This window comes from Ranitomeya variabilis, chromosome 1 (assembly GCF_051348905.1).
Source record: "Ranitomeya variabilis isolate aRanVar5 chromosome 1, aRanVar5.hap1, whole genome shotgun sequence".
Taxonomy (NCBI): Eukaryota; Metazoa; Chordata; class Amphibia; order Anura; family Dendrobatidae; genus Ranitomeya; species Ranitomeya variabilis.
The window spans coordinates 1,063,265,944-1,063,290,814 of record NC_135232.1 but is presented as its reverse complement, the minus strand read 5'-3'; the positions used below and the strand labels follow the sequence as shown (position 1 = coordinate 1,063,290,814).

Genomic DNA, 24,871 nt, shown 5'->3' with positions numbered 1-24,871 from the left:
CTAGACTCCATCCAAACTATAGAAGCCCATCTACTAGACTCTTTCAGTTTACAAAATTATGTTTTTGTGCATTTATTAAGTGCCGGCAGCGCAGGTAATAGAGACCACATAAATCTGCTCCACTGACACCTAGGCCATCGTATTAGTCAGATATCAGCATCTTTTGTGGGTGCAGATCACAAGGATGACCTTCGTCAAAGATGGGATGAGTCAGTGAGCTAAGGGATGCTTAGTAATCCTTAACAACAATGGACTCCATGGCATTTGTTAGAGAGTGCAGAAAATGTCACCTTGTCATGAAATGTTTCTCATATTTACAATCGGAAACAGACCATCCAATGAATGTAAGAAGAACCACGTAGAGGAGAGAGAAAAATAAAAAGTATGAATAGATATATATTTATATTCATGCTTCTTTTGTAGTACGCCATGGTGTCAGAACGAGAACATGCTTGTCAAACATCAGATTAAGGGAGATTCTCTGAAGAGAAAAGCAGCAGCTTAATGGAAGGCTGAGCCGCGGCACACTCCGATATACAGCTACTTTTACTTCAGTAGACACATAAGATTCAAGTGTTCTTTATTCTTCCGCCATCTTGAAGCTATGGCATGTCGGCCACAGGGCGTTTCTGTTTCAAAGTGTCAATCAGGGATAAAACGCCACGTTTTACACTGGTTGTGACTCTTCTTGTCACAGAGTCTGGAGGAGGTGGTGGTGGCTGTGGCTTCTGGGAAGGAGGCCTGGCGACCAGGCACTTCTGATACCGCAACTGGAAAAAACACAAGGGTCCTTATGTTAGTAAAGAAAGACATCCAATGTCTGCCCCAGTATTCCAGATACAACCTTATACCTGACATACATTTGTCGAAATAGTATTAAAGGGCTTGTTAAAGGGTTTTTGCTCCCATTCCCAACATAGTAATTTCCCGGTTTTTTTTTCCCTCCCCTTCTTTCAAGAGCCATAACTTTTTTATTATTCCATCAACATAGCTGTATGGGGGCTTGTTTTGCGGGATAAGTTCTTGTTTTGAATGACACCATCTGAAAAGTTCCAATTTTGGCAAAATTCCACAAAAAACCCCACTATTACTTAATGAATTTCATTGTTACAGCTGTCATGGTGTAGTAAAAACTACCTGGCAATATGATTCTCCAGGTTAGTCTAATTACGGAAATACCAAACATGCATGGTTTTTAATATATATATTTTATATACTGTAAGTGGTGGAAAAAAAAAATCAGAAAGTTGTAAGAAGTCATTCTTGCTTGTGTCACAATTTTCCAAGACCAGTACCATTTTCATTTTTCAGTTGATGGATCTGAGTGGGGCATCTTTTTTTGCATTACAAGGTGTTTCTATTGATATAATTTTTGGGTACATGTGACAAATTGATCACTCCCTATAGTTTTTTTTTTTTTTGCACTGTTGCTGCAAGCCAAAAAACCCTCAAAACTTTAGGTTTATTTTGTTCTCTTTACGGTGTTTGTAAATCTAGTTAAATAATTTTATACTTTCCTAAATTGGTCTTTTACGATCACAGCGATATCACATATGTGCATTTTTATTTTATTTTTTTCCATTTTTAATGTGGGAAATGGGGGTGATTTGAATGTTTTAGATCTTTCAAAATTTTAAAAACTTTTTTTAAAATGTTTTCATTTGTTAGGTTTTTTTTATTTTTTTAGAGGACTTGATACTGCGATAGTCTGATCGCTAATGCTATACTGTATATACTATACACTATATAGCAAAAGTCATTGTCTGCTAATAAGTTCAGCCACAGTGCACTGTAATGGCAGGCACGGGTTTTCAGCATACCCTAGGCTACCATTATCTTCGACTGCCCCCCGAAGAAGCAATAGCGAAATGCGCGTCGGGGATTCGGTCTGGCATATTACACATGGGTAAGAGGCTCTTTTACCATTCCTTTATAGGCACATGCAGTGTTTTGTAATTGTTATGGGAAAATAGTGTGCCTGGTAATATTCCCACACCTATATATTGGTTTAGGCTATGATCAAAACGATTGCAGTTTGCCAAACCACATGATACTACCTCTTTTCCCATCTTAGGAACATGTTGTGGTGTTACCCCAATTTTTTTGCATTTAATAATATACAGTATATTGTGATACAAATTTTGACCCGGGTTTTTGGGGGTCTCCCTACTTGTTCCCTTACATTGTATGCCCTCCGTTGCTCCATGGTTGTACCTTTGCCCACCTGTACTATGTGTAGTTTGGTGTATGGATTTGCTCACATCATTATTGTCTTGATTATGTGTATTTATGGACTAATAAAAATAATTTTGTACCTTTTTTGATATAACAAGTCTCTAATATACAGCTCTGGCAAAAATTAAGAGACCACTGCAAAATTTTCAAATTGTCTGATTATTCTCTTTATAGTTACATTTTTGAGTAACATGTAAATTGTTCTTTTATTCTAGAAACTACCGACAACATGCCTCCGAAGTTTCAAGCAATAAATTTTGTATTTATTTTCTGAAAATGAGAAATGGTCAAAATAAACAAAAAATGCATTGCTTGCAGACCTCAAATAATGCAAAAAAAACAAGTTCATAATCATTTAGAAACAACAATACTAATGTTTTAACTCAGGAAGAGTTCAGAAATTAATATTTTGTGGAATAACCATGATTTTTGATCACAGCTTTCATGCGTCTTGACATGCATTCCACCAGTTTTTCACACTGCTTTTGGGTGACCTTATGCCACTCCTGGTACAAAAATGTAAGCAGTTCTTCTTTGTTTGATAGCTTGTGACTATCCATCTTCCTCTTGATTACATTCCAGAGGTTTTCAATGGGGTTCAGGTCTGGAGACTGGGCTGGCCATGACAGGGATTTGATGTGAGGGTCCTTCATCCACACCTTGATTGACCTAGCTGTGTGGCATGGCGCATTGTCCAGCTGGGAAAACCAGTCTTCAAAGTTGGGGAACTTTGCCTGAGCAGAAGGAATCAACTGTTTTTCCAGGATAACCTTGTATGCAGCTTGATTTATATGTCCTTCAAAAAAAGAACAACCTGCCCAATATTCCAGCCTTGCTGAAGCATCCCCAGAACATCACTGATCCTCCACCAAATTTCACAGTGGGTGCAAGACACTGTGGCTTGTACACCTCTCCAGGTCTACGTCTGTTGTGAATTCTGCTCTTGGGCTCCCTCCGGTGGTTATAAGTGGTAGTGCTGCTGTCTCTGGATCGCAGCATTTATCAGGTGTGTCAAGTTTTTGCAATCCTGACTGGGCTATTTAGCCTTGCTTGACCCTTTAGTCAGTGCCAGTTGTCCATTGTTCCTGGAGGATTCACATCCCTGCCTGCTCTCTCCTGCTTTGCTGTTCATTTCAACAAAGATAAGTTATGGCCTTGATTTTTGCTGTCCACATGCTGTGGCCTTATTGTTCAGTTCTTTTCCATGTTTTTGTCTTGTCCAGCTTGGTCTGTATAAGGATTTGTTTAGCCAAGCTGGTATCTCTGGAGATGCAGATATACCCTCCATATCTTTAGTTAGCTGTGGAGATTTTGTATTTTCTGTGGTGGATATTTTCTAGTGTTTTAATACTGACCGCATAGTACTCTGTCCTATCCTTTCTATTTAGCTAGAAGTGGCCTCCTTTGCTAAATTCTGATTTCAGTCTGTGTATGTTTTTTCCCTCTCCTCTTACAGTCAATATTTGTGGGGGGCTGTCTATCCTTTGGGAATTTTCTCTGAGGCAAGATAGTTTTCCCTTTTCTATCTCTAGGGGTAATTAGTCCTCCGGCTGTGTCGAGATGTCTAGGGAGTGATAGGTATATTCCACGGCTACTTCTAGTTGCGGTGTTAAGTTCAGGGTCTACGGTCAGTACAGGTACCACCTTCTCCAGAGTACGTCTCATGCTGCTCTTAGGCCACCAGATCATAACAGTACAACTGGCCAACAATGAGTTAACCGCATCTCAGAAGAAGGGAAGGAAACTGCTGAGCCATTTTTTTTTTCTGTAGTCTGTGTTATTTTTTTTTCCCTCCTTACCTCTGGGTGGCTCAGGAGTTCGGCGCTGGTATGGATGTTCAGGGATTGGCTTCTCGTGTGGATCAACTTGCTGCTAGAGTACAGGGTATTTCCGATTATATCGTTCAGACTCCGGTTTTAGAGCCTAGAAATCCAACTCCTGATTTGTTTCTTGGGGACAGGTCCAAATTTTTGAGCTTTAAAAATAACTGTAAACTGTTTTTTGCTCTGAAACCCCGCTCCTCTGGTGATCCCATCCAGCAGGTTAAAATTGTTATATCTCTGTTGCGTGGTGACCCCCAGGATTGGGCATTTGCCCTGGAACCTGGGAATCCGGCATTGCTTAATGTAGACACCTTTTTTCAGGCGCTTGGGTTATTGTATGATGAACCTAATTCAATGGATCATGCTGAGAAGACCTTGTTGGCCCTGTGTCAGGGTCAAGAAGCGGCAGAATCATATTGCCAGAAATTTAGAAAATGGTCTGTACTGACTAAATGGAATGAGGATGCCTTGGCGGCAATTTTCAGAAAGGGTCTTTCTGAATCCGTTAAAGATGTTACGGTGGGGTTCCCCACGCCTGCTGGTCTGAGTGATTCTATGTCTCTGGCCATTCAGATTGATCGGCGCTTGCGCGAGCGCAGAGTTGTGCACACTATGGCATTGTCTTCCGAGCGGAATCCTGAGCCTATGCAGTGTGATAGGATTGTGTCTAGAGCTGAACGACAAGGATTCAGACGTCAGAATAGGTTGTGTTTTTACTGCGGCGATTCTGCTCATGTTATTTCTGATTGTCCTAAGCGTACAAGGAGAATCTCTGGTTCCGTTACCATCAGTACTGTACAGCCTAAATTTCTGTTATCTGTGACCCTGATCTGCTCATTATCGTCATTTTCTGTCATGGCATTTGTGGATTCAGGCGCCGCTCTAAACTTAATGGACTTAGAATTTGCCAGACGTTGTGGTTTCCCCTTGCAGCCTTTGCAGAGTCCTATTCCTTTGAGGGGCATTGATGCTACACCGTTGGCTAAAAATAAACCTCAGTTTTGGACACAGCTGACCATGTGCATGGCGCCAGACCATCAGGAAGATTGTCGTTTTCTGGTGTTGCATAATTTGCATGATGCTATTGTGCTGGGTTTCCCATGGTTACAGGTGCATAATCCGGTATTAGATTGGAAATCTATGTCTGTGACTAGTTGGGGTTGTCAGGGGGTTCATGGTGACGTTCCTTTGATGTCAATTGCCTCCTCCCCCTCTTCTGAAATTCCTGAGTTTTTGTCAGATTTCCAGGATGTATTCAATGAGCCCAAGTCCAGTTCCCTTCCACCGCATAGGGACTGTGATTGTGCTATTGACTTGATTCCAGGCTGTAAGTTCCCTAAGGGCCGACTTTTCAACCTGTCTGTGCCAGAACATACCGCCATGCGGAGCTATGTTAAGGAGTCCTTGGAGAAGGGGCATATTCATCCATCTTCTTCACCATTGGGAGCAGGTTTTTTTTTTTGTTGCCAAAAAAGATGGCTCCTTGAGACCCTGTATTGATTATCGCCTCTTGAATAAGATCACGGTCAAATTCCAATACCCTTTGCTTTCTGATCTGTTTGCTAGGATTAAGGGGGCTAGTTGGTTTACTAAGATTGACCTTCGAGGGGCATATAATCTTGTTCGTATTAAGCAGGGTGACGAATGCGTTTAATATGCCCGAAGGTCATTTTGAATACCTTGTGATGCCATTCGGACTCTCTAATGCTCCATCTGTGTTTCAGTCCTTCATGCATGATATATTTCGGAATTATCTTGATAAATTCATGATTGTATATTTGGATGATATTTTGATTTTTTTCAGATGATTGGGAGTCTCATGTGAAACAAGTCAGGATGGTATTTCAGATCCTTCGTGATAATGCCTTGTTTGTGAAGGGGTCTAAGTGCCTGTTTGGAGTACAGAAGATTTATTTTTTGGGCTTCATTTTTTCTCCCTCATCTATAGAAATGGATCCGGTTAAGGTTCAGGCCATTCATGATTGGATCCAGCCCACATCCGTGAAGAGCCTTCAGAAATTTTTGGGCTTTGCTAATTTTTATCGCCGTTTCATTGCCAACTTCTCCAGTGTGGTTAAACCCCTGACCGATTTGACGAAGAAAGGCGCTGATGTGACGAATTGGCCCTCTGCGGCTGTTTCTACCTTTCAGGAGCTTAAACGCCGATTTACTTCTGCCCCTGTGTTGCATCAGCTGGATGTTTCTCTTCCTTTTCAGGTTGAGGTTGACGCTTCTGAGATTGGGGCAGGGGCCGTTTTGTCTCAGAGGAATTCTGATGGTTCCTTGATGAAACCGTGTGCCTTCTTTTCTCGAAAGTTTTCGCCTGCGGAACGCAATTATGATGTCGGCAATCGTGAGTTGTTGGCTATGAAGTGGGCATTTGAGGAGTGGCGACATTGGCTTGAGGGGGCCAAGCACCGTATTGTGGTCTTGACCGATCATAAGAATCTGATTTACCTTGAGTCTGCCAAACGGCTGAATCCTAGACAGGCCCGATGGTCCCTGTTTTTCTCCCGTTTTGATTTTGTGGTCTCGTATCTTCCGGGTTCTAAGAATGTTAAGGCTGATGCCCTCTCTAGGAGCTTTTTGCCTGATTCTCCTGGGGTCCTTGAGCCGGTTGGCATTCTGAAGGAAGGGGTGATTCTTTCTGCCATCTCCCCTGATTTACGACGGGTTCTTCAGGAATTTCAGGCTGATAAACCTGACCGCTGTCCAGTGGGGAAATTGTTTGTTCCTGACAGATGGACTAGTAAAGTGATTTTGGAGGTTCATTGTTCTGTGTTGGCTGGTCATCCTAGGTTTTTTAGTGCCAGAGATTTGGTTGGTAGGTCCTTTTGGTGGCCTTCTTTGTCACGGGATGTGCGTTCTTTTGTGCAGTCCTGTGGGACTTGTGCGCGGGCCAAGCCTTGCTGTTCCCACGCTAGTGGGTTGCTTTTGCCTTTGCCGGTCCCTGAGAGGCCTTGGACGCATATTTCTATGGATTTTATTTCGGATCTTCCGGTTTCCCAGAGGATGTCGGTTATCTGGGTGGTTTGTGACCGGTTTTCTAAGATGGTTCATTTGGTACCTTTGCCTAAGTTGCCTTCCACTTCTGATTTGGTTCCGTTGTTTTTTCAGCATGTGGTTAGTTTGCATGGCATTCTGGAGAATATTGTGTCCGATAGAGGTTCCCAGTTTGTTTCTAGGTTTTGGCGGGCCTTTTGTGCTAGGCTGGGCATTGATTTGTCTTTTTCTTCCGCGTTTCATCCTCAGACAAATGGCCAAACCGAGTGAACTAATCAGACTTTGAAAACTTATTTGAGATGCTTTGTGTCTGCTGATCAGGATGATTGGGTGGCTTTCTTGCCATTGGCCGAGTTTGCCCTTAATAATCGGGCTAGTTCTGCTACCTTGGTTTCACCCTTCTTTTGTAACTCTGGTTTTCATCCTCGTTTTTCTTCGGGGCAGGTTGAGTCTTCTGATTGTCCTGGGGTGGACTCTGTGGTTGACAGGTTGCAGCAAATTTGGGCTCATGTTGACAATTTGGTGTTGTCTCAGGAGGGGGCTCAGCGTTTTGCTTACCGTCGTCGGTGTGTTGGTTCCCGGCTTCGGGTTGGGGATTTGGTCTGGTTGTCTTCCCGTCATGTTCCTATGAAGGTTTCTTCCCCTAAGTTTAAGCCTCGGTTTATTGGCCCTTATAGGATTTCTGAGATTATCAATCCAGTGTCTTTTCATTTGGCCCTTCCAGCCTCTTTTTCCATCCATAATGTTTTTCATAGATCTTTGTTGCGGAAATATGTGGTGCCCGTTGTTCCCTCTGTTGATCCTCCTGCCCCGGTGTTGATTGATGGGGAGTTGGAGTATGTGGTTGAGAAGATTTTGGATTCTCGTTTTTCGAGATGGAAGCTTCAGTATCTTGTCAAATGGAAGGGTTATGGCCAGGAGGATAATTCTTGGGTTGTTGCCTCCGATGTTCATGCTGAGGATTTGGTTCGTGCCTTTCATTTGGCTCGTCCGGATCGGCCTGGGGGCTCTGGTGAGGGTTCGGTGACCCCTCCTCAAGGGGGGGGTACTGTTGTGAATTCTGCTCTTGGGCTCCCTCCGGTGGTTATAAGTGGTAGTGCTGCTGTCTCTGGATCGCAGCATTCATCAGGTGTGTCAAGTTTTTGCAATCCTGACTGGGCTATTTAGCCTTGCTTGACCCTTTAGTCAGTGCCAGTTGTCCATTGTTCCTGGAGGATTCACATCCCTGCCTGCTCTCTCTTGCTTTGCTGTTCATTTCAACAAAGATAAGTTATGGCCTTGATTTTTGCTGTCCACATGCTGTGGCCTTATTGTTCAGTTCTTTTCCATGTTTTTGTCTTGTCCAGCTTGGTCTGTATAAGGATTTGTTTAGCCAAGCTGGTATCTCTGGAGATGCAGATATACCCTCCATATCTTTAGTTAGCTGTGGAGATTTTGTATTTTCTGTGGTGGATATTTTCTAGTGTTTTAATACTGACCGCATAGTACTCTGTCCTATCCTTTTTATTTAGCTAGAAGTGGCCTCCTTTGCTAAATTCTGATTTCAGTCTGTGTATGTTTTTTCCCTCTCCTCTCACAGTCAATATTTGTGGGGGGCTGTCTATCTTTTGGGAATTTTCTCTGAGGCAAGATAGTTTTCCCTTTTCTATCTCTAGGGGTAATTAGTCCTCCGGCTGTGTCGAGATGTCTAGGGAGTGATAGGTACATTCCACGGCTACTTCTAGTTGCGGTGTTAAGTTCAGGGTCTGCGGTCAGTACAGGTACCACCTTCTCCAGAGTACGTCTCATGCTGCTCTTAGGCCACCAGATCATAACATCCGTCTAACCATTAGACAACCAGGTGTTGGGCAAAGCTGAAAACTAGACTCATCAGAGAAGATTACCTTACTCCAGTCCTCTGTGGTCCAATCCTTATGATCTTTGGCAAACTTCAGCCTGGCTCTCCTTTGCTTCTCATCGATGAAAGGCTTTTTTCTAGCTTTACATGACTTGAGTCCTGCCTTTAGGAGCCTGTTACGAACTGTTCTTGCCGTGCACTTCACCCCATTTGCCATTCCTTTTGTAGGTCACTTGATGTCATCCTGTGGTTGCTGAGTGACATTTGAATAAGATGACGGTCATCCCGGTCAGTGGAGAGTCGTTTTCGCCCTCTGCCTGTCTGTAGCTTTGTTGTCCCCAATGTCTGCTGCTTGACCTTGTTGTAATGGACTGCCTTCTTAAAAATTTTAAGGATGGAGGCAACATGACGCTCACTGCTAGTAAAGCCAGAATTGAGCCCTTATTTTCCTCACTCAACACTTTTCTTTTCAACTCCTTTAGCATGGATAAAAGTTATTTTTTCATTCCTATTACTTTAAGGATATTACTAGCACTTGTTTTGCCATTCAGCTTGTCCAATTGCAAGAGGATTGTGAACACCACAGCAGGATTTTTTTATACTTTCTTTCACTAAATAAGATTTGGTTCAGGTGATCACCTAATCAGAAGCACATTAAGTAGAATGAGGTGTACACTGGTTGGAATTTAACTGACACTGGAATGGAATGGCTGTCAAAGCTGATTTTTATAAAACTGTGCAGTGGTCTCTTCATTTTTGGCAGAGCTGTATATGTACATTCTACGTAAACTATGTTTCTTATTCACTCATAGTAACTGATAGGTTTTAACACCCCTGCCAATTAAATGTTTCAATGGGTCACTGTGCTTAGACCAGTGCTCATAGAGAACAAAGGACCACTTGGTCAAGCCGAGCCTTCCTGTGTATGGGGGAGGTGGGATGAAAAATCAGGAGACCACTATCTATTGTATATGGCCAGTTTTACATCGGTTCATAGTGCACATGTCGTGTCTATGCTAGATATTGCAGATTAATACCATTCAAGTAAATTAGATCTTCACCAGTCTAATACTGACGGCTATTCCATCACACAAGATGCCATTTCTTGGAAAGCCTCCTTACCATGCATGCAGCTTGGACAGCTTCAGAAACGCTTCCTGCATTGGGCTCACACCAGAAGACATGAGTCTCAAAATGCTGATTGCCTGTGTCCATAATGAAAGCAAATGTATGGATATCTTTACCAACACCCATGAACGATAGGAAACGCACCCGACATTCTAATAAGACTTCTTCATCCTGCCGGGAAGGAACAGATGACATTTCTCAGCTTGCAGTTACATCTCAGTGCACATGACTATCATTAGTACCATCCAGGAGTATAATTATCATGGCTGCCTCCCCTATTGGGCATCATTAATTAAGCAATTTATAGCACTGTTACTTGGGAAATTCATGAAATATTATGTTGAAACAACGCATAAAATAATGTATTGGATATTATACAGCTCTATCGTTCTGGACATTTTATTATTCTAGTATTCTGAGGTATCATTTTGTTATAAGAAATGACAAATGGTTAACCCAGAAAAGGCTTTGCCCTAAGGCTTTATGAAACTTAGCTTTAGATTTTGCTTCTCCTACTAAGCACCTAATGGTGTCACAGGACTTCAGCTTACTTCACTAAAGGAAAACATTAACGCTTCAAACATAAGTGACAACATTTCTCATTTCCATAGTACAAATAAATTATTCTCGGAGACAAAATTAACAGAACCCCCTGCCACTAATCATGAATAATTGGCTAGACTTTTTATAAAATTGGCCTTCAAAAGCGGTCAACCAAACACTCAGTCTGCTGGCAGCTTCATCTTTCGAACATTACCTCCCTTCTTCCCCTATAGATTCAGGTTAAGCTTAGTCGAACGTGCATGTGTCATCAGTAAGGAGAGGGGTATAATTCACTGCCAAACACCATGGTAGCTCATCTCCTGGAGAACAAAAGGACCGGGTACGTTGAAGTCCAATATGCTCAATCCTTGTTTTCCCAGAGATCTGCCATTGGGGTATACTCCCATACATGAGGCTGGTGAGCCATTCCCGGCTGAAGTGGGTAGGTTCGGCTTTATCTACATGTAAAGGGTTAGACAAGCTTTACTCTTGCCATTACTACCCCTTGTAGTTAGACTTTTCAAAACTTGACAAATCTTACTCTAAAGTATCCTCCATGTATGATGTAAGCACTTTTTCTCCCCCATTTATATGAGGGGAATCAGAACTAAATCTTTACCCAAGATAAAGGAAACCTCGTTACAACTCCTAAATGGTTTTTATTTGGTGACATGGTCTATACTTAGGATATGCGATAAATATTGATTTGTGTGGTACAACTCCTCAAGGGTCATGTTACCTACTGAGAATTAGTTCAGTACCATTGAAAGGGTCTGCACTGCAATACCAGGTACATCTGCAACCGTATGGATGGTTATGTGTCAACAAAAAAGGGCATGGGGCGCCGGCTTGAGCTTTGCCACCCTTCCTTCTGATGATCAGCAGTTGGACCTCAACCAATTATTGATGGCCTATGATAATGATCTGCTATCAATATCAAAGGCACAAAAAACCCCATGATCTACCGAAGGATGGAATCACAGAACTTTCCACTGACATTAGTCCATGCAACCAGAGTCTCATCTATTCGCCACAATCATAGGACTCTACAAACAATAGCTCGTTACTGCAGTGCACAAGGATGGATTCACGCATCGAGACGGCAGCTTTTCCAATTTATTGCTATTCTTGCATTCCCGGTATACTGGTTCGGGAGTGTCCGGGTCTCATGGGCTTTCGGTTTTGCTGTCTTTGTACAGTGGATGTGTGAACCAAAGCAATCTCTATAGGGATATAGACGAGTGTGAGCTGATGCATGAACTCTCTGTATATTACATGCATGCTGATATATGGAATGAGCAGAACGATATCACCCTGAGCTTAACGACTGTGGGCAGATAGGACAGAAGTGTGTGTGAATGTGAGAGTAATAATAATACAGAGGTGTACACTGAATGATACATGGCAATATAGGATTTTAGCGTGTGTGCGGATTGTAGGACCTTCTGCAGGAACCGTCCCAGCAACATCTCCAAAAAAACTGAGGAATTAGCTCAGATAAAGCAGGTGACATGGAGCCGGAAAACAGCATTTTATATTTCTTCTGTGCATAAAGGTGCCTTATTGTTCACCATCTGCTTCTGCCACATGATTAATCTCCTGTAGTGCTGATGCACTATGAGCCTGACACATATTTTTGCTGATGTCTACAGTATGATATTTTTGTATGTAGGCCAAATGAAAAATTGGGTGAAAAATAGCAGATAGTATATAACAGGTGAATACCTCAGAGTTGTAATATGACACAAATAGACATGTATAAGATGTTATGAAGGGGAGGACATATCACTAGTGCAACCTGTGCAGCCACATAGGGACCCAAAATGTAAGACAGCCCAATATGACCTCCAATGAAGGTGGAATTGTGCATTTTGAGGAGTTCTTGGACTACAAAGGGCCCTTATATTGTTCTTGCATAGTGATCCTCTTCAGTCTACCAATTGTCTTAAGAGCCCCGTGCAAAATAAAAATAGCTGCCATTAGAACGAATGTTCAGCTGGCAGCTATGTCTCTCAGCTCCTCTATGAGCAGGAGCGCTCAATCTGCTGAGCGTTCCTGTGTTCTGTATGAGAAAGCTGCTGCCTGACATTTCTAGCGGTGGCTTATCCCTCTGAGAACAAAAGGATGAACAGTGTGAAATTGGTCATGCCAGATCCTTATTTCCCCCCAAATCTATTTGTTGAGGTGGAGTCTGAAGGCCTTTATTCACATTAGACCGTCAGCCAACGTTAGTCTAATGTATATAGCGGCCTTTACCGTACAAATTTATGCCTACAATTTATTTTTACAGAGAATTTTTAATTGCAGATTGAAACAATGTCTTACCCAATTTCATAATGCCAAAATAACTTCCCCTAGATTAATTTCTCTGTAAGGGCACTTTATATTTCTAAAGAAGAAAAATACGGCTTGGATTTTGCCACAATTTCCAATGCAAAACCACAGCAGAATGCTCAGGTAAAAGCATGTTGGAACACACACGTGGACAAAATTGTTGGTACCCTTGTGATAAACCTTTTCCAAACTTCAGTTTTCAGCTCCTTTCACAGATGTTCCATAGGATTTAGATCAGGGCTCGAAGAAGCCACTTTAGAAGAGTCCAATGCTTTGTTCTCATCCATTCTTGGATGTTTTTAGCTGTGTGCTTTGGTTCATTTTTCTTTCAGAGGACCCATGACCTGCAACTCAGACAAAGCTTTCTGATACTGGACAGCACATTTAGCTCCAGAAAGCTGTGATAGTCTCAAATATTTCATTGTACCCTGCACAGATTCGAGACACTATGTGCCAGGTGCAGCAGAGCAGCCCCAAAACATAACTGAACTGCCTCCATGTTTCACAGTAGGTACAATGGTCTTTCCTCTGTAAGCTTCATTTTTGTACCTTCATTTTGAACATGCAGCTGTTGTGACTTGGCAAAAAGCTCCAGTTTTGATACTCTACCAGAAGCTATGTGGCTTGTAAGCATGCATTTTGGAAAATTCCAGTCTCACTTTTTTATAATTTGTTTTCGGTAGTGTTCCATGAAGTCCACTGTGGCCAAGACGGTGATGGATGGTGTGATCTGACACTAAGGCACTTGCGATGGATGGTGCGATCTGACACTTGGAGTTCACCTCCAATCTCTTTGGAAATTGTTTTGGGCTCTTTGGTTACCATTCATTTTATGCATCACTTCAATTTGACATCAATTTTCCTCTGACGGCCTCCTCTGGTTGGCTACAGTCTCATAAACCTTAAACTTCTGAATATTATGTACAACTGTATTAACACCAACATGAAGATGTTTGGAGATGATCTTATACATGGACTATTTTATACATGTTTGTCTATAATTTTCTTTCTAATTTCCTGAGACAACTCTCTTCCTAGCTTTCTTTGGTCCACATTCAGTGTGGTACATGGTACACAGGATGATACTAAACAGCACATTAACTACTTTTTCACCCTTTAGTCAGACTGACTGGTTACAGGGTTGTAGACATCTGTAACGCTAATTACAGGACACACATGTCCCTATGGTCAAATTATTTTCAATATTTTCTAGGAGTATTATAATTGTTTTTTTTTATTTTTGGTAGTTTCAAGTTATTTTAGTGACCAATGTGGGCACTACTTGCTTTAACATAAGAGGACCAACAATTTTGTCCATGTGGGTATTACGGAATTGCCACAGATTCTACCCCATATTTTGCAAAGGGTAAAATTATCTCTAGGATAAAATCACAAAGGTCAGATATGCTACAGAAACTCACACCATAACCTGCAGATGCTGGTGCACATTGTTCTGTCAGTTTCCTGAGTAAAAAAAAATAAATCTGCTCTTGTAGATTTGGCTATGAATTTTAATATCGTCTAGTGCAACATGTTCCTTTTATTGGAAAAATGAGATTTTACCAATACACCTGCTTTAATCTGCGCTCGTGCTGTAGAATTGTTTAATACGCAAATTCTTGCATGTATTTAATTACCTAATAAAGTGACTAAATCAAACATCTGTTGTGTAAGTGATATAAAAGTACACTGAAATATGAGCCTATTTTGTTGTGCTTCGATGGCTGCAGCGCCATTTATTTCATTATTTTTCTGTATTCATCTAAATGTCATTGTGCTTGCTATTAGCTGGCAAATGTGACCTTGAAATCAGTCTTAAGCAAAACAGTAAGGCCGGGTTCAGATGGCTGTATTTCCCGGACCGTATATCTACAGCAATGCCCGGATTGTCCACGTAGGCTGGAAGTTCAGGTCAGGAGACCCCCAGTCAGTCCAGGCATTGCCGCCTGTATACGGACTGTAAAAGATGGATGCCTGAACCTGGCCTAAGTGAGAAAAAAACCTTTCTAACCATCTTCATGACTTCCAGAATATAGTGGCCAGTGTACTATAACTAGCAGCACATTAGACATTACTTATGTCAGATCACTGGAAGGAATGGGAAGAGGAGAAAGGGTTAAGATCACACTGAGCGTTTTTGCGGTGTTTTTTTTTCTGCGGCAGATTTTGCTGCGTTTTTGGTGTTTTTTTCCATTCAATTCAATGGGTGAAAAATGCTGAAAAAAGTGACGTGCTCTGTGTCCAAAAAAACATGGAAAGCACAGAATACTGATGACAAAAAAAAACAATGTGTGTGCATGAGATTTCTGAAATCTCATAGACATAGCTGGAACTGTCACATGGAGCTGAAAATTAGCAAAAAAAAAACAAAACATAAAAATAACCGCAAAACCACCAAGTGTGAACTTAGCCTAAGTGTTGGTGCAAGACGCGATAAGTAACTGGATTTCTCAGACACCGCATGTTGGCAGATTGAGGGTAAATTTATGATACAATGGTGAATGGTTCCGAAGCAGAAGATAAGGAGTAAGTCTTGTTTTAATAGTTTTTTCATAAATTTAGTACTCGTGAAAATAAGAAACTTTGTAATAGATCTTATGAGAGAAATCCGCTTCTTTTTAGTCCTGGACTTTTCTTTCATGTTCAAAATTCTGACTTCACGGGTAAAATTTGTTTTCAGTGAATACAGATTTTCCCATCAGTGAGATAGGAGATGGCAGTTAGTGCTCATAAAGTTCTATGGAGAATTGTAACTGCCTCTCCATAGAGTTTTAGAAATACTAACTGCCACCTCCTATCTCAGTGATGGGAAAGTCTGCATTCACTGAAAACAGATTCTACAGATTTTAACTATGAATACAGAGCGAGGCTGTGTGTACACTTTGCGGATTGGCCGCTGCGGATTCGCAGCAGTTTTCCATGTGGTTTACAGTACCATGTAAACCTATGGAAAACCAAATCCGCCATGCCAATGGTGCGGAAAATGCCACGTGGAAACGCTGCTGTGTATTTTCCAAAGCATGTCAATTCTTTGTGCAGATTCCGCAGCATTTTACACCTGTTCCTCAATAAGAATCTGCAAGTGTAAAACCGCAGGTGGAATCTGCACAAAAACCGCAGGAAATCCGCAGGTAAAACGCAGTGCCTTTTGCAAAAATGGTGCGGAAAAATCCGCACACGAATCGCAATGTGGGCACATATCCTCAGAGTTCAGTCCAGGGGAAAAGAGAAGCAGGTTTCTTTGATAAGATATATTACATAGTTTCTTATTTCCATGTGTACTATTGAGTTCTGAAAAAAAAAATTAAAAACACTCTTTAAAGCTCTCAGAAGGTGGGTCATAAAGATGGACTGGGCACAATGGGGGACAGATAACCTATCATCCCTCTGGTTTCAGATTTCTGGAATCGATAGTCACAAAATTTGGAACAAGGAGTATTAGCACAAAATTTGACTATTATTTTTCCTTTTTGCACATGCACTGTCACTTTTTTAAAGTGCCTGTGGTATAGGAAAGAAAGCAACAAATTTATTATATTGGATTATATTCTACTCCAGAAAACAGGTGGAAATGGTAACGGAAATCTTGAAGCTGGCATAGACTTCATATTTTTGACGCACATAGTCGAAAGATGATGATAATTTCTAATTAGAGCAGTTCTGGTTTTATTATCTCACCTTTTCCTTAATGACAGTCACGGTGGCATCAGCCACGTTCATAATAACGGGGGTCCAGTCCTCTTCGTCTGAAGGGGTCATTAGGCTATCTATGGCGTCATTGACAACGTCCATACCTTATGAAGAAAGACGACATGTAAGACGATAGGCCGTGTACATGAACAGATGCTGCACTGCAGGAAATCTACGGATGACATACTTATCGCATACCTATGGGTTTAGTGACTGATTGCATCCCTAAATACCGCACATGAAACTTCTGCACAAGTTCTGTCTTTGGTGTTGGGAATTCTACTGTATATGAGGAAAGACAAGGCAGCAATAAATAAATCATTAATAAGGAGCGGCCATAAACAGAAAATCATCTGGCAACTACGTCTTCCAATCATCAACTATACACAGGTAATATCGGAGAAAAGTCTCCAAGGATTACTCTTATATTAGCAGATACAGATACATGGCCTATTCACAAACTGAATAATAAAGGGGTATTCCCATCTCCGAGACCCTATCCCAGTATGTAGTAGGTGTAATAATAATAATATTAGTGAATACCTCCAATTAGAAATGTGGCATAGTTTTTCTGATTCGCTATGTCTCTTTCCTCATGTACAAGCATTGCAGGACCTTAGGTATCCATGGTTACAACTACTGATATAGTGACAGCTAGTTAGTTAGCTGGTTGCTAGTGGTTGTAACCATGGATACCTAAGGTCCTGCAACGCCTGCACATGGGGTAAGCGACATAGCGAATCAGAAAAACTATACCACATTTCTAATTGGAGGTATTTGCTAATATTATTATTACACCTACTACATATTGGGGTAGATGGGAATGCCCTTCAAGCTCTTGCCACTTCATCTATGATATCAGTGCACAATAACATTATCGGATTGAATCACTTTATGGGAAAGAGCAATTCTGATAATACGAGAAGGCAATGAAAATCCTGACAATGGCCCCAATGGTGCTGCCATGTCTAATATCACATGATATGTTATGGCTGCTCCACTCCGGAGCCATCAGATTTAGTTAGATCCCTACATTTTTCAGAGATCTGTTTATCTGGCACACTGTACATCTTTAGGACATAGGAAAGAAGACGATACATGTCCAGAATATGATGCACCACTGCATTTTTCTGTGTGCTACATGCCATGTGTCACTGGCTTTATTGCCACCAGATACTGAAGTAGCAGAAAATTCAGGATTAGTTGTAAGGCCTGTCCCACACGTCCAGATAATTCCGGTACCGGAAACAATCGGTACCGGAATTATCCGTGTCCGTGTGCCCCTACGTTTCTGGTGTACATCAGTGTGGCACACGGGCGGCACACGTGTGCCGCCCGTGTGCCCACTGGGTACCACACGCACCGTGCTGGGTGCCACACGTACCAGCATCTGGTGCTGAATCCGCGATTCATATCTTCCCTGCAGCAGCGTTTGTTGCATAGAAGATATGAATAATAGTGTTTAAAAGAAAGATCTATCTGTCCCCCGCCCTCCCACCCCCTGTGCGCCCTCACACCCCCTGTGCGCCCCCCCGCTGTTCTGAAAATACTCACCAGCCTCCCTCGCAGTGTCCTGGTCTGGCCGCATCTCCTCCTGTATGCGGTCACGTGGGGCCGCCGATTACAGTAATGAATATGTGGCTCCACCCCTATGGGAGGTGGAGCCACATATTCATGACTCTAATCGGCGGCCCCACGTGACCGCATACAGTAGAAGGTGCGGCCAGGACAGGAAGCAGCGACAGCCAACGAGGGAGCCGGGTGAGTATTTTCAGAACAGCGGGGGGGGGGCGCACAGGGGGTGGGGGGGCAGGGGACAGATCGATCTTTCTTTTAAACACTATTATTCATATCTTCTATGCAGCAAATGCTGCTGCAGGGAAGATATGAATGGTGGCTTCAGCACCATGTGGGGGGGACAGCGCTTACTGTAGCGCTGTCTCCTGCACGGCACAGGGACTGCACACGGAGAACTTCTGTGTGCGGTACGTGTTTTACACGGACCCATTGACTTTAATGGGTCCGTGTAATACGTGCGCTCCCACGAACACTGACATGTCTCCGTGTTTGGCACACGGAGACACGGTCCGCAAAAAATCAATGACATCTGAACAGATGCATTGATTTTAATGGGTCTACGTGTGTCAGTGGCTCCGGTACATGAGGAAACTGTCACCTCAAGTACCGGAGCCACTGACGTGTGAAACCGGCCTAAGAAAGTACTGTAAGTCCCAGAACACTTCCATGTAAGGCTGGGGCTTCACAACGTCCTGTGTCAGAACAGCTGTTTGGTCCGATCAGACCCAGCTCATGTCTGCCAGCGATTTACCTCACTGTTGTTGGCAGCTTTCCCCTGTAACTGGGGCTTCTGTGGATGCCCTAATTGCAGTGGCAAAAAATGGCAAATAAAGGAAAAACAAATGTGCCAAGATAACTTTGATGATCTCTTAGAGAAAAAAAATATATACAAAATATATACATATAAAGCATCTGCCAAAAAAAAGTAATAAAAACTTAAAAGCCCTTAAAAAATAAAATAAAAAAAAAATCAACCTTTTTTACTATAAAATACATTTTACTACATACATCTGAGGTAAAAAAACCTACACATATTAGGTATCCACACAACCATAATACCCTGTATAATTCATTCAACAGGTTATTTAGTGGAAATTATGAACAGCAAAAAAACAATTAAAAAAAAAAGCATTTTTATATTTGCCTTGCTGTTGATATTTGTTTTATGTAATGCACGGTATATGTACCCCCCCAAAAAGTGCAAAACATGAAATAGAATTTATACCACAAAAAAAAACAAAGCTTCGCACAGTCGCAACAGAGAAAAAAAAAAAAAAATAGTTCTGGACGAAAAGGGGAGAGTCAAAAACAAAAACAAATTGACCGGTCAATAAGGCCTTATTAGGCCTGGCAGTTAAGCGGTTAAACATCAACCTGAATAATGGCCTTTCCCATTTAGTCGGGATAGGAAGGCCCTTCCTGAGTTTTGCCATTGATCTGAGCTCTACACTACATCTACATAAAGAGGTATTGTTGCTACAATTAGAACAAGAACATGAGTTCCTGCCGTAGTGAAATAAATCCTTGTTATTCCACGAGAGGTATTTCACATCAGATCTATGATAGTGTTCACTGTGGGGCCAATTATACTGAAAAGCAGATATAATCAGACCCGAATATCCAACCATTAGGAACGCGAGCCCCAGTAATTATCACTATGATTGGACTACCTCAATCGTAACATCTCATGGTGAAGATTACGGCATTGAACTGTTGGGGTATTGCAGCCTTCCTCTATTATCAGGCTCACATATACATTAGCCCAAGGCTAAAACCAAGCGTCAGAGCATTAGGAACCAGGAATTAGATGGGAAAGTGTATCGTCCAGCATTCGTACCTTGCAGTGGGACATCAAGGCTGGCATGTGGTCTTTCCTGTGACGAGCTGCAAGCCGTAGCTTTGGCATTTTTCCTTTCTGCCATAATCTGGAAAAAAAAAAAAAAGGAATCATCACCTTTATTAATCTGATCAATCTGTGTTTCAATATATATATATTTTTAATATTGCCTAATAACCATCCAGACAATGGAAAGAAATCTGAATGAAGTGAAAACGCTTAGAGGGAGTCTGTCACCAGGTTTTTACAACTTCATCTGAGAGTAACCTGGCATAGGGAAAGAGACCCTGATTCCAGCGATGTATCACTTAGATTACTGGGTGCAGCAGTTGTGACACAATCAGAGTTTTTAGATGTAACTTGTAGCAGAGCTGAGAAAGCTAACCCCGCCCACCCCACAGCTTTCTGTGTACATTGTCTATTGACAGTAAGCTGTTTATCATTGCTGGGGGCGGAGTTAGATCAGGTCTCATAGCAGCACCAGTAAACTCCTACTGATAAAACACTCATTGTATTGAAACAACATCACACAGCCTAATAAGTGACACATTGCTGAAATCAGTGTCTCAGCCCCTACATCATGCTGTCTTTAGATTACATATAAAAATTTGCTGACAGATTCCCTCTAAATCAATGTAGCACTACTGATATCACACATGTATAATGTCTGGCTATACATTTACACAATATACAATTATTTAGCGTAGAGACCTTAGAACAGATTTCGTGAAGGCTGGTTGCGATGGCTTTTGCTGGTGTGTCACATCGGAACACGTGGCATTTTAAGATTCTTGTATCTTTATCTCTGGCAACATATGCAAAATCCCTAAAAAAAAAAGCAAAATAATAAGTATCAATATAAACATGTAATTCCTACTGACAAGTAGAAGAGAATCCACAAAACTTTACCAGCATCAGAACAAGGTAATAAAACGCGTATGTTGACAGCTGGAGGAAGAGAGAGCCATATACTAAGAATCCCCCTGAAGACTCGCACAGACTGGTAATGAAATAGCGAGAGGGGCCGGAGAGACCTTCTGCACTTCTGCAGATGCAAGTAGTTGGTATTATGCACATATAATGGGAATAAGTCTTTCCAAAATGTAATTGTATATTTTCCACCAAGGAGACAAATAAAATATGCTGCAATGCATTGTAAATGGGGAGAACCAAGGTGTAATAAATCTCCACATGCCGCTTAATTGGAAATCTGGTTTTCTCATTGAAATTCAGGAGACGCATCACTGTGCTCATAAACAGTATACACTCCAAGAACAGCGCTACGAGGAAAGCGGCAAGACAAGGAGAAGTAATGGTTAAAAACATAAGTGCTGAATGCATATTAGGGAAAGTTTTGAGCTTTCAGCGCCTATGAATATTCATCTCCCTGCCGATCAAGAAGCTCAATTAATAGATCAATGCACACATCCCCAGTAGCAACTGGTTCATTACATCAATTGTGATGGATTAGCCGGGGCCATCAGCATCGCAGCTCCTTGGGGACATAATGGTGTAATGATAAGAATCGGGCAACACTGGCACATTGCCAATCTGAAGGAAAATATACCCTTCATATAGGGAAGCCTGGAACTTGGGAAAACCCACCGGAATACAGAATTAGATATCGCGCAGCTGGCGGGTTATAGAATAGTTACATGTAGAATTTTTTTTTAATTCTAAGAAAAAAAAAGGTGGTGAGTTCTCCTTCAATGGAAGTCTTCAAACAGAGGCTGGAAAGACATCTGTCTGAGATGGATTAGTGAATCCTGCATTGAGCAGGGGGTTGGACCAGATGACCCAGGAGGTCCCTTCCAACTCTAACATTCTAGGATCCTATGAAGGGTTCCTAAGAAGTTCAGGAGTGATTAGATGAGTGTAGGGCAGGTTCACAAGATGGGATTTTCAGTTCGCGTTTGGCATCGCTGCATATAGCACAAGCAATCAGATGATCGCAGCTTCAAGTCCCCTAAGGGGACTAACAACAACGGTGGAAGTAAAAAAAAAAAAAAAAGTTTTAAAAACCATGAAAAAATCATAAAAGATAATTTTTTAAAAAAAATCACATATATGGTATGTTTGCTTTCAGAAAAGTTTGATCAAAACATAAAAATGTACCAGATCAGTAAACATGCAAGCTAAAAAAAAATAAAAAATAAAAATCAAGAACGCCGAAATTATGGGGTTTTTTTGGCAGCTGCAATTCCACAAAAAATGCTGAAACAAGGGATCAAAATGTCACATCTATGTCAAACTGGTATCAATTAAAAAGTTGTCTCGTCTTACAAAAAATAAGCTCTCACATTGCTCCGTTGGCAGAAACATAGAAATGTTATTGAAAAATGGCCACACAACCTGAAAAAATTATTTTTTTTGCAAACTGATTTTTTTTTTCGCCACTTAAATAATAAAAACTGGGCATGTGTGCTCCGTACAGTAATTGAGCTGACGAGCAGAATCATACTGAGAGATCATTTTTACAACAAAATGTGAACTGTAAAAACAATTCCCAATAAGCAATTTCAGAATTGCGTGTTTTTCACAATTTCTCCCCACGCAGAATTTTTTCCCTGTTTTCCACGACACTGTGGTAAAATTAATTGTCTCATTCAAGAGTACAACTTTTCCCGCAAAAATGAAGCCCTCATATGAGGACATAAAAGTATAACAGTTATGGCTCTTGGAAAAAGGGGAGGAAAATATGAAAACGCAAAAAACGGAAATTGGCTGCAACGTTAAAGCAGTCAACATAGGAAGCTATTTACAGCTTGGTCTTGTAAATTATTAATAACTGCTGCTGTAAAAAATGGATTGCACGTGGATGAAAAGTGAGAAAAAAATCATCTGAGTGTTCAGGATGAACCTATGACTCTCGTGTGAACCCGGCCTTACCGTTTTGCAGGGGTTCGGACATAAACCCCGATGGGGGCACTGAACAGGTGCCTAAACACAATGTGAAAGCACCATTATCTATCCGGGGAGTCCTTTATATTTCTCTGTTCCATGTACAGTACAGACCAAAAGTTTGGACACACCTTCTCATTTAAAGATTTTTCTGTATTTTCATGACTATGAAATTTGTACATTCACACTGAAGGCATCAAAACTATGAATTAACACATGTGGAATTATATACTTAACAAAAAAGTGTGAAACAACTGAAATTACGTCTTATATTCTAGGTTCTTCAAAGTAGCCACCTTTTGCTTTGATGACTGCTTTGCACACTCTTGGCATTCTCTTGATGAGCTTCAAGAGGTAGTCACCGGGAATGGTTTTCACTTCACAGGTGTGCCCTGTCAGGTTTAATAAGTGGGATTTCTTGCCTTATAAATGGGGTTGGGACCATCAGTTGTGTTGTGCAGAAGTCTGGTGGATACACAGCTGATAGTCCTACTGAATAGACTGTTAGAATTTATATTATGGCAACAAAAAAGCAGCTAAGTAAAGAAAAACGAGTGGCCATCATTACTTTAAGAAATGAAGGTCAGTCAGTCCGAAAAATTGGGCAAACTTTGAAAGTGTCCCCAAGTGCAGTGGCAAAAATAATCAAGCGCTACAAAGAAACTGGCTTATATGAGGACCGCCCCAGGAAAGGAAGACCAAGAGTCACCTCTGCTTCTGAGGATAAGTTTATCCGAGTTACCAGCCTCAGAAATCTCAGGATAACAGCAGCTCAGATAAGAGACCAGGTCAATGCCACACAGAGTTCTAGCAGCAGACACATCTCTACAACAACTGTTAAGAGGAGACTTTGTGCAGCAGGCCTTCATGGTAAAATAGCTGCTAGGAAACCACTGCTAAGGACAGGCAACAAGCAGAAGAGACTTGTTTGGGCTAAAGAACACAAGGAATGGACATTAGACCAGTGGAAATCTGTGCTTTGGTCTGATGAGTCCAAATTTGAGATCTTTGGCTCCAACCACCATGTCTTTGGGCAACGCAGAAAAGGTGAACGGATGGACTCTACATGCCTGGTTCCCACCATGAAGAATGGAGGAGGAGGTGTGATGGTGTGGGGGTGCTTTGCTGGTGACACACTTGGGGATTTATTCAAAATTGAAGGCATACTGAACGAGCATGGCTACCACAGCATCTTGCAGCGGCATGCTATTCCATCCGGTTTGCGTTTAGTTGGACCATCATTTATTTTTCAACAAGACAATGACCCCAAACACACCTCCAGGCTGTGTAAGTGCAGCGCCCCAGAGTCCTGGTCGTTGCAGTACTGTGGCTCCGCCACTATGGGGAGCTATGGTGCGTCCGATGACACTGAAGGAGTTCATCTGATCAGGTATCACAGACACCAATACATTTCACAGCTGGGCCTCCGGGGGGAGCTAAGGGTGCTATTCATTAGGCCACTCCCCACCATAGTGGGTAAACTGGGGGTCAGGCAGGAAGTTAGATCAGAAAGCTGACTGGGTTGGAACCAGGCAACACCTTGTGGCAGAGGGTGTTGCAGGGGAAGATACAGTAGGGTCTCTGTCAGGGGTGGGATCCTGACAGAGGCTTGGCAACGAGAACGAACGTAACGGGACCGTGCCTGCTCCGGGTAGCGGCGGTGCACAAGAAAGGATTAGAAGAGAGATAGATTGTGCTGAGTGAGAAACGGGATCACGCAAAAGGAGAAATACCAGTAGGAGTCGTGCTGTAAGACCGAAGCAACATCCTACTGAGGCGCACTACTCATACTCTCAGAAGTATTTTGGCTCACTCACGTACATTTTGGCAAACTGATGTCTAGCTTTTTTATGTCTCTGTGTCAGTAGTGGGGTTCTCCAGAGTATCAGGCCATAGCGATTTATTTCATTCAAATATTGGCGGATAGTTCGCACTGACACCGATACACCCTGAGCCTGCAGG

The 24,871-nt window shown here is 41.9% G+C and overlaps 1 protein-coding gene across 16 annotated transcripts in view; it reads right to left on the bottom strand.

Annotated features, from left to right (window-relative positions):
• Positions 1 to 383: 383 nt before the first annotated feature.
• Positions 384 to 24,871, bottom strand: part of APBB2 (amyloid beta precursor protein binding family B member 2) — a 398,629-nt gene continuing 374,141 nt past the window's right edge. For 14 of the 16 annotated variants that reach the window (XM_077279860.1, XM_077279859.1, XM_077279856.1 and 11 more), the window contains 6 exons: positions 20,720 to 20,834; positions 20,009 to 20,096; positions 16,792 to 16,875; positions 16,582 to 16,697; positions 10,021 to 10,197; positions 384 to 770 (listed from right to left, as the gene is read on the bottom strand). In XM_077279860.1, the coding sequence (XP_077135975.1) occupies positions 603 to 770; positions 10,021 to 10,197; positions 16,582 to 16,697; positions 16,792 to 16,875; positions 20,009 to 20,096; positions 20,720 to 20,834 (748 nt within the window). In that variant the 3' untranslated portion in view covers positions 384 to 602. The remainder of the gene's footprint in view (positions 771 to 10,020; positions 10,198 to 16,581; positions 16,698 to 16,791; positions 16,876 to 20,008; positions 20,097 to 20,719; positions 20,835 to 24,871) is intronic. The other 2 variants (XM_077279855.1, XM_077279858.1) reach the window with 1 other exon arrangement.